Raw genomic sequence first — 13541 nt, 5'->3', positions numbered from 1 at the left:
TGCTGCTCTCTGGCCCCAAGCAGCTACTTTGGGTTACCCCAGTGGGGCATACAGATGTCACTGTCCTCCCTAAGAAGGCTCTATGTCAAATCCTGATAGATTTAAGAGGTCGGACAGACTGGACTAGGAATGAAATCCTTTCCTGCCCAAGGAGAGTGGAGTCAGGTTGAGGGGCTTCAGGAGGAAGAGGCTTTGGAGATGGAGAGAGGAGGCAGGAGATGAGAGCTGTGCTTGACCAGAGCCGAGGGACGGCCAGGAAATGCCCACAGCCTGCACTTCAAAGTCCTGTGTCCAGGCTCTCGTATTCCCTTCCATTCGTTCTTGAGCCATCACTATGCCCCTGAAAGTAGGTCAGATCACTCTGCTACAGCGACATGGGGGGAAATAGATACCAACTAGGTCATCAGAGTTGCCGGTGCCTAGTGAGCCAGCCGAAACCAATGGCTGCCCAATTTAAGACGACCCATAAAGACTTTTATGCGGCAGAGAATCCTTAATGGCCCACATCCACACAACAAAAGGTCAGCCCTGCTTTCTGGGAATGGAACAAGTAATTGAGTTTCTGAAATGGTACATTTCCTGTAGTCAGAGAGAGGTACAACACGTGTTCTTAAAGTATTCACTTAAAAAATTAATAAGTTGGAGGCAATTATTTCTTTTACCAAAGATATTGCAATAGCACTTATAATTTCCTAGTACAATTAAAACAATTTCATACAAAAATCGTTTTGCCTGCAAGCAGCTTCTTAAGAACGCATCTCTATCTACTGCCTTGCGCCCTTTCTTCCTAATTGGAAACCTCCATCACACCATGTTCCTTATACTTTTTCCTTTCTGACAACACATTTGTCAGGGAGGTCCATTATTTTTGCATGATACTGGTCATATTCATATTTAGCTTGGCAGCATAGCTATTAGTGACTTAATTTGGAATGGGGTAGAGGGTAGGAGCAAGATACCCCCAGCATAGCCCAATTACAGCCACTCCGAATTTATGCTTTCAACGCTGCAACTGTCCACAGAGTGAATCCAGGGAAAACCATGAGGGGCTGACTCTTTTCGTGGCTTGTTGAAAACTGTGCTCATTATTCACTCATTCATTTTCTCATTCCATCAACAAATGCTTGTCGAGCACCTGCTATATGACAGTGCTGTGCAGAGTCTATTGTGGGGATCTACTGCTCGAGAAATGCATCCTCGCCAGCTTCTGGAACAATGCTTGCCGAGGCTGGCACTGGATCTCAGATCTGCAGCTCTCATGGACGTTGTGCTATGGTTCCATCCCGAGACTCTGAGTTAATGTCTCGAGTCCACCACGCACTTGCTGCATTTCTTTAAATCTGCTATGTAATCTCTTCAGTCTTCCTTTTTCTCTCTTGTAGAGCAGCGGTCCCCAACCTTTTTGGCACCAGGGACCAGCGCTCCTATGAGAATCTAATGCCTGATGACCTGAGATGGAGCTGAGGCAGTGATGCTAGTGCAAGGGAGCGGCTGCAAATACAGATGAAGCTTCACTCGCTAGCCCGCCGCTCACCTCCTTCTATGTGTGGCTCGGTTCCTAACAGGCCACGGACTGGTACCCATCGGCGGTCCAGGGGTTGGGGACCCCTGCTGTAGAGAATGGATAATAATAGTACCTCCCTCTCGGGGTTGTTGTGAGGTTTAAGTTAATTAATACATATAAAACTCTTAACTCAATGCCTGTCTCAAAAAGTGATGGACACTTATTACTGTAATCATGGCTCATAATCCTTGCAGACATCATTTAGTTCCTTCTATGGCAAGGAGACTTTTTTTGAATGCCTTCCAGGAAAACGGAATTGCTCACTCAGTGGAAGGGAGCATATTTATGGGACAGGACTGGAGGGGAAGGAAAGACTTTGCAGGCTAGCTTCCCCTCATTGTTGGGCCAGCTCATCCACATGGGACTCAGCTCGAGGATGCCCTCACCTCGCCGTCTCCTTCTTTATCTCTGGGATGGCCTAGGAGGTAGCGCGTAGAATCTGTTGCAAACAACCTAGGAGTGTATAAGGCAGGCTTTATTCCACGTGTCCAATCTATCTCGCACACGTTTTCCCTTCACCTCTCCCCCAACTGTTAGCGTCATCAGCCAAGTGGAAGAGTCCCGTTGTGCACCTGCAACATGTAAAATGCTGTTATGGAGGTGAAACTAAGGGCCTGACAGGGAAGGCAGGATCCTGAGTACTCCCTAGAGTCTTCTGGCCTTTGTCTAGGCAATGGTCCCGGCTGTGATCCAGAATTCTCCTTCATCCCTAGTGCTCTCACACGAGCAAAGAGCCCAAATCCGGGACAGAGAATTGGAGCTAAATTCTATTCTGGAATCACTGACTATAACCCAGGAAGGGCCACTGAGTGGGACTTTCCTGTCAATGCCTAATTCCCGGTCACAGTTTGGACCCACCCACTTTAAAACTTCCTAGTGCAGGAGAAGCCTTGTTTTGAGTCCCTAAGGAGACCATACTTACCCTGCCGCCCATCCATGTCTCTACCCCAGAAGGGTAGTACTCGTGGTCTCACCTTGCTGGCCTCTGTCATTCGTGTGACTCCTCCAGACCATATTTTTCCCCAATACGTATTGAGGAATGGGGATCTAGGTCTTCATTATCTCTTCATTTTAAGCACTGGGCCTCATGGTTTCATGTTCAGAGCCCGTGAAGCCATCAAGCCTCCTGGCTTCGTATAACACAGGAGGTACTGCCTGGTCGAGGGCGCAGTGTGTGGGCCCCTGGGCCCCTGGGTCATCCGTGAATGCTGTTGGTTTACGGTGGATAGAATGGGGATGGCCCAGCTCTGGTCTATCCAAGGTCATCAGTGAGCTTCACTTTTCATCCAACGAGCAATCACAGAGGACTACAGTATCTAAGGCACCCCAGGGCCCACAGAAATGAAGGAAACACAGCCCCTGAGCTCCTGAATGTTGCAGTGAGGTGGGGGAGGCAAGCTCGGAAGCAACTACCTCGTCTCCAGACACCAGAATGGAGTGCCAAGAGGTGTTCGTCCACTGTGCTATGTGACCAAACATTAATTCTCATAGAGATTAGGGCAATTTTGTAGGGCAGAGCATTTATGGCAATGGTAATGGCAGAGCCCAGACAAGATTTCAGGGATGAGCAAAAGTGGGGGAGGCGCTCTAGGCAGAGGGGAAAGCCTGGAACGAGGAATATGCATACACATGCCCTTACACTTACCGAGTCCTGACTACTGCCTGTTTGTATAATGAGCCGCCTACAGTATATTCAGGAGAAGCCAGAGCAAAGCCATTAAAACATGCCTCCTTCCACTGGGGCCATCGCCTTCCTTCTGTTTCTGTTGGCAACAGGATAGCGTTAGGCATCACTTCTTCCGGGTGTTCCTCGCACCTTGGATGTCGCCCCATGTGATTTCCCTCTGGGAAGCAGTAAAATTGTTTGTGTATCTGTTCTCCCCCGTGGCCCGTGGACTTCTTTGGGACACAGGCAGAGTCTCGTTTTTCTATGTCCATGACACATAGCGTGGTCTCAGAACACAGTGGCCATCCTCTGTTTGGAGAGTCATCACTCCCAGAATCTGTAGTTTCTGCTCCCAGGATGGCCTCTGACCCTCCCCAAGTACATACAACTACTCACAAACTCGCCTCCTTCCCGAGACTGTCACCTTCCCTTCGATGCCAGGGCACCAGCATCGCTTTGTCTTCTCTTGAGCCTGCCTTATGGGTTTTTCAAGGATTTAGTTCTTATATCTGTTATGGACACGTCGCTCAGTTGGGGACCAAAATTCAGACCGCGTGTGTCCAGACTGGCCCAGGCTCTTTCCGGAGGCTGCAGAGCAGAAACGGTGCCATTCCCCACAGCCGTCGGCACCACTCGGCATTTCTTGTGCATCTTCCTGCTTCTGGTCTGTAGCAGCTTCAAGGTGCTGCTTTTTTTAGTTCACCAGTGCTCCCAGGTGAACTAAAAAAAAGCATCCTTCGTCAGGGGAGTAGAAAGCATCTGTCTGCCACAATTCCATTCTCATGCGGCTGTCCCTGTGTCAATGAGTAGCAGGGACACCACTGTGAGCCCTGGTGGCCTGCATCCAGTACTGCCTCTGGACTCTTGGCCCTGAGCTTGTCACCTGGACAAAGCCCTGAGCCACTAGGTCTCATTTGGTCATCAACACAGTCTTAGTCATCCCTCCATCACCCTCCCCCGCCCCCCACAGAGCATCGTGTTCTGCCTTGCAATACACCTACACACACACACACACACCCTTCACTGAACTGCCATGGTCGCAAAGGAAAAAAGCAACACTTTAGTAATTGTTTCCTTTGTGCCATTATAGCGTAGAAACAGTTTTCTAATATTTTCGCGTTGTTCTTAGTCCCTATTTTTTGCAACAATGTTCTCATCTATTTTTTCTGTTCATTCAGAAATTATCGAGTAAATGTCATTTGTATTTGACTCACCCAGAGACTTCTTCCTGACGTGGCTACCAATGGAAGGGGGCGCGGGGAGGGTCCCGGTTGCTTTCCATGACTTCAATGATATAATACGATCAACCACAACAACACCTAAAGTTGTATCATGCTGGATTATTTAGGACTTTTTTGATTGCAAGTGACAGAAACCCACCTCAAAATACTTTGAAGATGAAAGGGGAATTTCCTGGCCCACGAAATCAAAGGAAAGTTTACATAGTCGTGAGGAGGAAGGTAGGAGGGACAAATATTTCATCCTTATTTTCCACAAGGAGGAGGAGAGGCCTGGAAAAAATAACTGCCCAGTTATTTTTGGCCACAGAGCTGGGACTCAGGTTGCCTAATGATGTTTTAGTCAAGACCCTTTTGGCTGTTACAATGAAAAACCCAACCTGAAGGAAAACGGAGGAGTGAATTGTTTTGTCCTAGTGCATCCAGGGGAGGCTCGCACATGCCACAGTGCTCATGACCGAGCCTCTGTGACTGCAGTACCGTGTAGGCACAGACCCTGGCTGTCACGTGAATGCCGTGGGCTCTCACCCCGAACACTGCCACAGGCAGAGGGTTCATGTACAATTCATGGGGCTCATAGGCTCCACTAAAAGCTGGCCCAAGAGCCTGAGCCAAGCTCCTCTTCTAGAAAAATATCCAGTTCTTGTGAAGCCAACATCCAGTATGGGATCTAGAGGAGCGCTTTTCAGAGTGGGTGGAGTTTAGGTTCCTGATCCAGGGTGTGAGTGGGGCCGGCCAGAGGCAGGGTGGGTGCTGATGACTGAGAGGCAGCCTCTGGATTTCTTCCCCTGTCTACTTTTATCTATGTTGTTATATTGGAACTCTAACTCAGGTCTTGTTTCTTTAAAGAATCTCTGCTGATTTAAAAAATAATAATAAATTAAAAGTTAGAAAACCACGCATTTAAACATGGTGAGACTGCCCACTCCTCCATCTTTCTGAAACCGGACAGCTTCTCTGAATAGATGTACAGCCTCACAGTTCCAGGAATTTTAGAAACATTACCTTTTTATTTCAGCTTGGACGTGACCCATACATCCTGCCCACGTGGTGCGAGACCTTGTAGGATAACTTCTTAGAAGCTATGAGAAAACATGACCCCCAGCAGGAGAAAGGCTCCACGACTGAGACCAACTCATTGTCAGAGGAGCTGAACTTGATATTTTTATGTCCCTTTAAGTCGCCAAGTGCTTTGGTTCCTTTGTAGCGCTCTGTTTGCCCTCAGGAGATGGGGAGCCAGGGGAGTCCCAGCTGGCTTTGTGGGAGGGTCGGTCCTGCCTCTCGAGGCTTCAGTTCTTCTGAGCCCGACGATTCATGGGGCCACTACTCTGGGTTATCTGGAATTTTCTGGAGAGAAGGAAGCCATTCGTTTCCATGGATTTAATAGCATTCTTTAGAGTGACAGGAGCCTTGTGGGGACAGTATGCAAGCTCCTGGGGAGGACAGGGACTGTGGTTTCCAAGAGGCCAGGGCAGAGAGTTACTATGCAAGCATGACTGGGGCAGACAGATGTATCACTGGAGAAAGCAGGACTTATCTAGTCAGGGGACACCCCCACTTGAGACCTGCTGCTGCCTCACCTCAGCCCGGATCCTTGGCCTTCCTTTCCAACTTGGCATTTCATGGCTGCACCGCCTCCTGCTACAGGCTAAGTGGTTAATGCTGTTTGTCCAGGTCCCCAAAGCCTGGGAGGGGGTGTTCTTCACACACATGAGGAAGCTTTCCTGTTTCTTGTTTCTTGTAACACTCTCTCCCTTTGCAAAGAGCTGGTGTGAGAGAGATAGATAACAGACCTGTGAGATAGTTAGGACTGGGTGATTATCAGGCCCAGAGTTAGGGGTCAGAAGTCAAAGGTCATAGAAATGTCAGGAAAATCCCTTGAGGTGAGGGGAATGGGCATGGGGTTCCATGAAGCTGCAGGCCATGGGATTGAGCTCTGTGGGGCACCTCTAAACCTCATCCAGCCAGACAAAGGGAATCACACAACAGCAGCCGGGGAGTCCCCTCCCCACCAACCTGTGAGTGAAGGGGAGGGCAAGGTTGGCAGCCATGAGCACCAGCTTCTAGTGATAGAGGGGCAGAGGCTGCCACAGAGGCCATAGCCGGGCATCTCAGAGGACACCACAAGCAGTCTGCAGGACAGACGTGGGGAAGGCATTGGAACCAGTGCCTGGTGACACCAGCTCTCCATCCTCGGGCCTGGTAGGTGGGAACATGGTCAGAAGTGGGGCTGCCCAGATGTGGCTCCAGCGCCGACCGAGGCTTACTCTCGGCTCCTCCTCCTCCCTTCTTGGAACTCAGAGTGCATGGCTGGGCACCACAGGGTCAGAGTTAGGGCAGGAGAGAGCTGTCTGAGGCCCCCAGGGGTTTGACTTCTACATCTCTGCCCTGATACTGTCGGCCAAGTGACATCACGGTTGGGAGCGGGAGCCTTGGAGGCACAGGCACAGGCTACTGCCAGCTGGTTGGGTGGCCTTGGGCGACTTCCTCGACCTAACTAAACCTCTTCTTCTGTGGAAATGCGTGGGTAATACGATGGAATTGCCTGCTGAGCCCGTAACTTAAACAAAGTCAGCTCTGTTTTGGCAAAGGATGTGCTGTCAGAAAATAACCCTTTTAAAGCACAGATGATTTTGCCCACTTTTCCACGTGTATTAGTTTGCTAGTGCTATAAGAGTGCCACAGATGGGTGACTTAAACAACAGGAATTTATTCTCATAGTTCTTGAGAAAGTTCAAGACCAAAGTGTCAGCAGGGCCATATTCCCTCCGAAGGTGCGAGGGAAGGACCTGCTCCAGGCCTCTCTTCTGGCTTCTAGCAGCTTCTTGGCTTGCGGGGGCATAACGCTCGTGTTTATATGGCATTCTTTTTATAAAGACACCAGTTATTGGATTTTGGCACCACCCTAATCTAGTCTGACCTCACCTTAGCTTGGTCACATCTGCAAAGACCCTGTTTCCAAATAATGTCATGTTCACAGCTACTTAGGCTTAAGATCACAACTAACCTTTTGTGGGTGCACAGTTTTACCCACTGCAGAGGGTGAGAGTACTGTACAGATGGCACCAGCCAGACACTGTGGTCAGGGGCAGCACCACTGACCCTCAGAGTCTGGTACCTCCATTTCCCCCCACAGTGCCAGACACATCTCCACAAGCTCTGCCCATGATGCTGACATCATTGGCCAGCAGGTTAAGTTTGTAACCTGCCTCCTTCTCTCTCGAGGCCCTGATGAACCCTTAAGACTCAGCTCAGGTACCGTCCTCTCTGACCCTTCTCCCAAGCAGAGGCCCTCCTTCCTTCCTTGGGCATTCCAGGGCATCTGTTCACCTCCTCCTGTGGTACCTTACTCGTCCGTGTTGCCCTGAGTTCCCAGGCTGAGACTGTGTTTGTCCATTCTGTTATTCTCCGGATGATGCACCTGGCATTTAGTGGGGGAAGAACCAAGGATGGACGGGTGGGTGGATGGATAGATGCATAGATATCAGCATAGAAGTCTGACCACCCCCACCCCACCCATCCCCTTGCCTTGTTCTGCGCCATGGCATTCTTCATCATTTATCGCATTCTCTACTTATTTGTTGTCTCTCTCCTCTCACTAGGTTGGGTGCTCTATAAAAACAAGCCTCTTGCCTGTTTTTCACTACTGTTTCTGCAGGGCCTAAAGCAGCGATATTTATAGGATGGGTGGATGAATGGAAGGGTGAACAGGTGGGTGGGTGCACGCATGGGGGGGTGGGGAGTCTGTGGCCCAGTGGAGGTGTATCACTCAGAGACACCAGGCACACATGCCGTCCTTGCTCAGTGTTCTTGTTTTGCCCTCCCACTCTCTACCCTCACCCCCAGACCCAAGGTTCGTTTGTTTATAGTCGCCACCTCAGGGAAAGGCCTTTGCATGGCCAGCCTGGGGCCAGCAGCTCTGCCCTGGAACAGGCAGATTTTACATAACGTGTTTCTACAACCAGAGCAATAACATGCTGCCCCACAAAGCTACGTCTCACACAGTGCTGACCTCCAGGAGTGTGTGTGTGTGTGTGTGTGTGTGTTTCACGTGGACTCTGCCAGCACTGCTTGCAGGAGTATTATCTTCCCTCCCTCCCTGGAGAGACTTGGTTTACATAATCTACTTGTCTCCCAGGCCCGTTTAGTTATTGAAAGTGGTCAGAGGTTAGACAGAGGGGAACTGCAGCCAGGACTCAGAGCTAAAGGGAGAAGGGTTCTCATGTGGAGAAGTGGAGGAAGAGCGGGCAGGGCCTGGGCCATGCGGTGATGCTGCAGAGGCACCTGACTCCCACTGACGAAGCACACAAACCAGCTGGTAAGCCAAAAGGCTGGCACTCTCATTTATCGGGAGGACTCATACCTGGACTGATATTAGCTGACTGACGCCACATGTGGCTCTTTCAAAGCATGGATAGAAGGATTTGTTGAGTAAAGAATTAGAGCAAAGGCCACTTATGCTCTTAAAGGATAACTCTGACAAAACTGATAAATTGGCCGTTCTCCACTGGGGCCGTATATCCTATCTCAAAAGCAGAGAGACATCTCTGATCTAAAGCCGGAACACTATCACCCCTGGCCAGGCCAGGAGATACCAACTCATGTTCCTTTCCAGACTCCTTTTTTGTCACTCTTGTCATTGGGTGCCCCATGCCTTTCCAGCTCTAGCTTATGGACAGCGTTTTAGGGCAGCTGTTTCCTAGAGAGTAACTGAGTGGGACAGGGACACTTTTCGTTGTGGCTGGATCTTTTTATTACCCTTCCTCCTCCTCCTTCTACACTTCCTATTCTCTCTGCCTGGAATATACTGCTCTCAGATACTTTTCTCACTATTTTAAATTGAGACATAGTTTATATGCCCTTACCCTTTTAAGGTGTACAGTCAAATGGTTTTCAGTATATTCACAAAGTTGTTCAACTATTACTACTATCTAATTTCACGATATTTTCATTACCACAAAAAGAAATCCAGTACCCATTAGCAGTCACTCCTCATTTTCCCTCCCCCAGCCCCTGGCAATCACTAATCTTACTTTCCATCTCTGTAGATTTGCCTGTTCTAGACATTTCATAAAAACGAAATCATATAATGCATGACATTTGATGACTAGCTTCTTTCCCCGAGCATGACACTTTCCCCGAGCATGACATTATTCATCTGTGCTGTAGCATATATCAGTCCTTCCTTTTTATGGCCATATAATATTCCATTGTATGGATATACCACATTTTACTTATCCAGTCATCAGTTGATGGATATTTGAGTTGTTCCCATTTTTGGCAACTACGAATAATGCTGCTGTGAACATTCATGTACAAGTCTTACCTCTCACCAATGACTTTAAAGAACTTTTACCTAGCCTAGGTCAGCAGCTAATCTGTTGGTAGATATGTAGCTAAGCACAGATTTTTCTCCCTCTTTCTTTTTCTGTTGGCCTCATACTTGCCCCTCTTGACACCCAGATGCCCTTGTTTTGAGGGAGTATCAGCAGCATCTTAAGTTGTGTGTCACTTAGTAACAACCAGCAGCTCGAGTTTGAGGAATAAAAGTGTCTTATCAAAGAAGGTCCTCCAGTGAAGCTTTTATAAATGCAGTGCACCCTATTGTTTGCCTGAGTGCCTAAGAGTTCTATGTTAGTGCCCCAGGGAAGGTAGGGCTCATTCATTTACTCACCATGATGCCAGTAGGCTGGGGGCCCAGGTGGGTTTGTGGGTAGTACCAGTCTTCTGGAGCTTGGATTATTCCTGGGGATGCAGGACCTCAGAGGTGGAAGGCTTTGTTCTGTCTCTGTGGTCACTTTGTTCAGCTGATTTTTGGCCTTCCGCTGTGCTCTGCCAGCCTCAGAAAGAGAATACAGGGTAGGAGAATACAGGCCTACCCTGACCTGGGCTTTCCATGCCCTCCTCCCCTGCAAACCACCTCTGCTGGACTCTCTCTGCCAATACTGGAATCTCCATGAGGACAGGGACCAAAGCAGCCTTGCTTGTCCTGGCACACTCAGCCCTGAGCAGAGTGTCAGAGTCATGGAAAAGATGATAATGATGATGATGATGATGAAGATGAGTGTCAGGGTCATAGAAAAGATGATGATGGTGACGATGATGATGACACTAGAGATGCTTATTGAAGTTTACTATGTACCAGGCAACATTCTGTGTTTCTTACATGTTTATCAACTCCTTTCACCCTCACAAGAACCTCAGGAGGTTAATGCTGTTTTTCCTCCATTTTACAAATATGGAAACTGAGGCACATAGAGGTCAGGTTATGTACTCAAAGTCACACAGTCATCACGAGAAAGAGCTAGACCGAATGTCACAATCTAGCTCCAGAGCCATTTTTTCAATACTATATTTTATATACATACATGCATATATATTAATGTGGAAGGTCGAATGGATGGAAACAGAGGTCACAACAGTGGCTTTATTAGAAGCCCTGAGCAGCCTGACGTGCCCACTGGGCCACACTGAGTCCTGGCAGGAGAGCTCAGACTCCATGCTGAGGTTGAGCCACAGGGCAGCTCCCTCCTGCTGCAGCTGTGTGTGTGTGTTGGGGAAAGGGGGGGATGGGAGATGGGCAGAGAGAGGTGGAAGCCAGAACACAGATCAGAACCTAGGACTCAGGCTGCATAAGGGAAGCTGGCACCTTTTGAATTCACGGAGGGCCAAGAGTTTGGACAGCTCCCTCTGCCCAGCCGCCTGGGAACTGAGACCCACTCCAGGCCGCCGGCTTGAGAGGGAGCCTCTGCTTCCTTCCATTGTCTCTACGGGCACACCCAGTGTGTTACTGCAGTGACCTGAGGCTCGGAGGGAGGGAATGAGGGAGGGAGGGATGAGGCCAGCCTGGAGCTGGGTCTGGGTGGGAGAGGGGAAATGAGAGGGGAAGACTTGGTGTTTTTCCTTGTTTGTGTTTTGTATTAAGGAAAGCAAATAATATCCTTTGAGAAAACCATTAAACAAAGCACATCCTAAGACCACAGAGGCCCATTGTGGCTGCTTGGAGCCCGGAATTCATTCATGCCTTTTTGGCTGGATTGTTGGAGGCAAAGGGGAGGGGAGGAGGGAGAAACTATTATTAAAATATATTTTGAAATATGTCATTCTTTTTATGGACTCAATAGCAATCTAAGCCAAGCATTCATACACCAGGGTCCCTGTGACCTGAGCCTATTGCCCTCCCCATGCTCCCCTGGGAAGCTCCCCGAGACTGGCCGTCTTGGCACAGCCAGGGCTGCCAATGTCCATCCCACCCACCCCCACTTTGGTCAGGAGCTGAGTCCTGAGCCCCCAGGGCCAGGAGGATCCTCAGCTGTGGAGCCCAGATCTGGGGGGCTGCATGTGCCCTCACCATAGAGGGTCCGGGCTGCCAGCACCACGGAACTGCCTGTCTCTGATTCACTGTATGAACCCTCTGGGCCTCAGTCTCCCTGTCTGTAAAGTGGGGTAGAGCCAAATAGACTCTCATTGAACACTGTCCAGCACACTGAGCCCTATAACTGCCCCTCTCGCTCTGTGCATGCCCAAGGTCCCCACGGGGTCACACTCAGGCTGTGGACTCTGAGTTGGCCTACCTAGCTGTCCCAGACGCAAGCCACACCACCTTCTCCTCCCAGACCTCCAGGCCTAGGTACCCCCTACCTCTCCCCAAGGCTTGTCTGTAATGGAATGGCAGCATTCTCCCCATGTCCCCCTGGAACACACTTTTCTTCTGGGAGAAGGGAGGTGACAATCGGCCCAGCTTCTGCAAATCGTCTGCCTGGGGCCTGGCATTTCTGGGATCAGACCTGCGTTGTAAGCAGAGGGTCTCTCATCAACTGTAAAGTAAATCTGTAAATTATTGTCATCATGACAATATAAAAAATACGTAGGATTATCCCCAGTTTAAAACTTTAAAAGGCATTTAGCTATTATGTTTTCCTCCTAACTGCTCCCCAGGAATATAAGGAATGAGGGCCTTGGGTAAAATTGCAAGGGGGTCCTGGGCTAGGATGATGAGGAGACCTGGATCCTAGCATGTTTCTACCACATGAGGCTTAGGGTTTGCAAGGGGGTTGCATCTCAGAGAAGGTATTAGCATTCTCATTGTGTCAGGAACATTGATGTTAGAGAAGTAACTTGTCATACAGCCAGTGAATCTAGGATGTAGTCCCAGCTCTGTGGCAAACTCTGCAAGTCCTTGAACGGCCCATTCACCTCTCTGGACCTGAGCATTCTCATCTTTAATTTGAGTGACTGGATGTGGCGAAGTCTGAAGTCCCCTTTATGTCCCTACTGTTCTCGATCCAGCGTCGTTGCCTGGTGGGAAATTTATTAACTCTACTGTTTTTCATTTTGCAGTCTGGTCTTTCCACACGCTCCACTTCTTTCTGTCATTGATGTAGTTATCGTCGTTCGTTCACTCCCAGAAGTCCTTTGGGCTCTTTCAGGAGTTGCTAATGATGTCCCCTCCCCCTCGACACCGCAGGGTTACCATCCGATGCCCCATGAAGTGGAGATCGCGCACACAAAGAAGTTGTTCCGGAGGAGGAGAAATGACCGAAGGTAGGAGACGCCATCACGAGCTTTGGGTTTTCTTTTCTATCAGCCATATGTGGCTCTGTCAGTCTTGGCCTGTGTGTTGCTTTACCCCATCACTGGTTACTACCTATGGTGAGGTTGGCACAGTGAGGTTGGTTACCAGTTGGGCAGCAGCGGGTACGCTTCTCTTGGTTGACCCCTGGCATGGATGCCTTCAGGAGTCCTGGGCAGGTTTTACAGCTCAGAAGAACTGCTCTTTCCACTGACCTCACAGCAACAATAGCAGTTTACAGGGGGCTGGGACTTAGCCGACCCATGTTCTGAGACATGGCCTCCAGGAGCTCTGGAGCTCCAAGGGTATCTATCTTTCTTCCAATCCAAGTCACTGGGAGTTGTCCCTGGCATTCTGCAGCTATGCTTCGGCAGGTGACACTGCTCTCAAATGCCTGGAGGAGCTCACTTGAACGTAAGGCAGAAACCAGGATCTCCCTGGAGTTCAGAGTCCTGGGTGATAGCCAGGGGCCAGAAAAATTGCTATGAGATGGCCCTGGCA

The 13541-nt window shown here is 49.4% G+C and overlaps 1 protein-coding gene across 3 annotated transcripts in view; it reads left to right on the top strand.

Annotated features, from left to right (window-relative positions):
* The window catches only part of CTIF (cap binding complex dependent translation initiation factor), a 232861-nt gene that overhangs the window by 95683 nt on the left and 123637 nt on the right, over window positions 1–13541 (top strand). For all 3 annotated transcript variants that reach the window (XM_039842019.1, XM_039842027.1, XM_039842034.1), the window contains one exon: window positions 12936–13012. In XM_039842019.1, coding sequence (XP_039697953.1) covers window positions 12936–13012 — 77 coding nt within the window. The remainder of the gene's footprint in view (window positions 1–12935; window positions 13013–13541) is intronic.

Source organism: Pteropus medius, unplaced genomic scaffold, assembly GCF_902729225.1.
Source record: "Pteropus medius unplaced genomic scaffold, Ma_sr-lr_union100, whole genome shotgun sequence".
Classification (NCBI taxonomy): Eukaryota; Metazoa; Chordata; class Mammalia; order Chiroptera; family Pteropodidae; genus Pteropus; species Pteropus medius.
The sequence above is the reverse complement of the archived record's forward strand: the minus strand, read 5'-3'. Positions and strand labels throughout refer to the sequence as shown.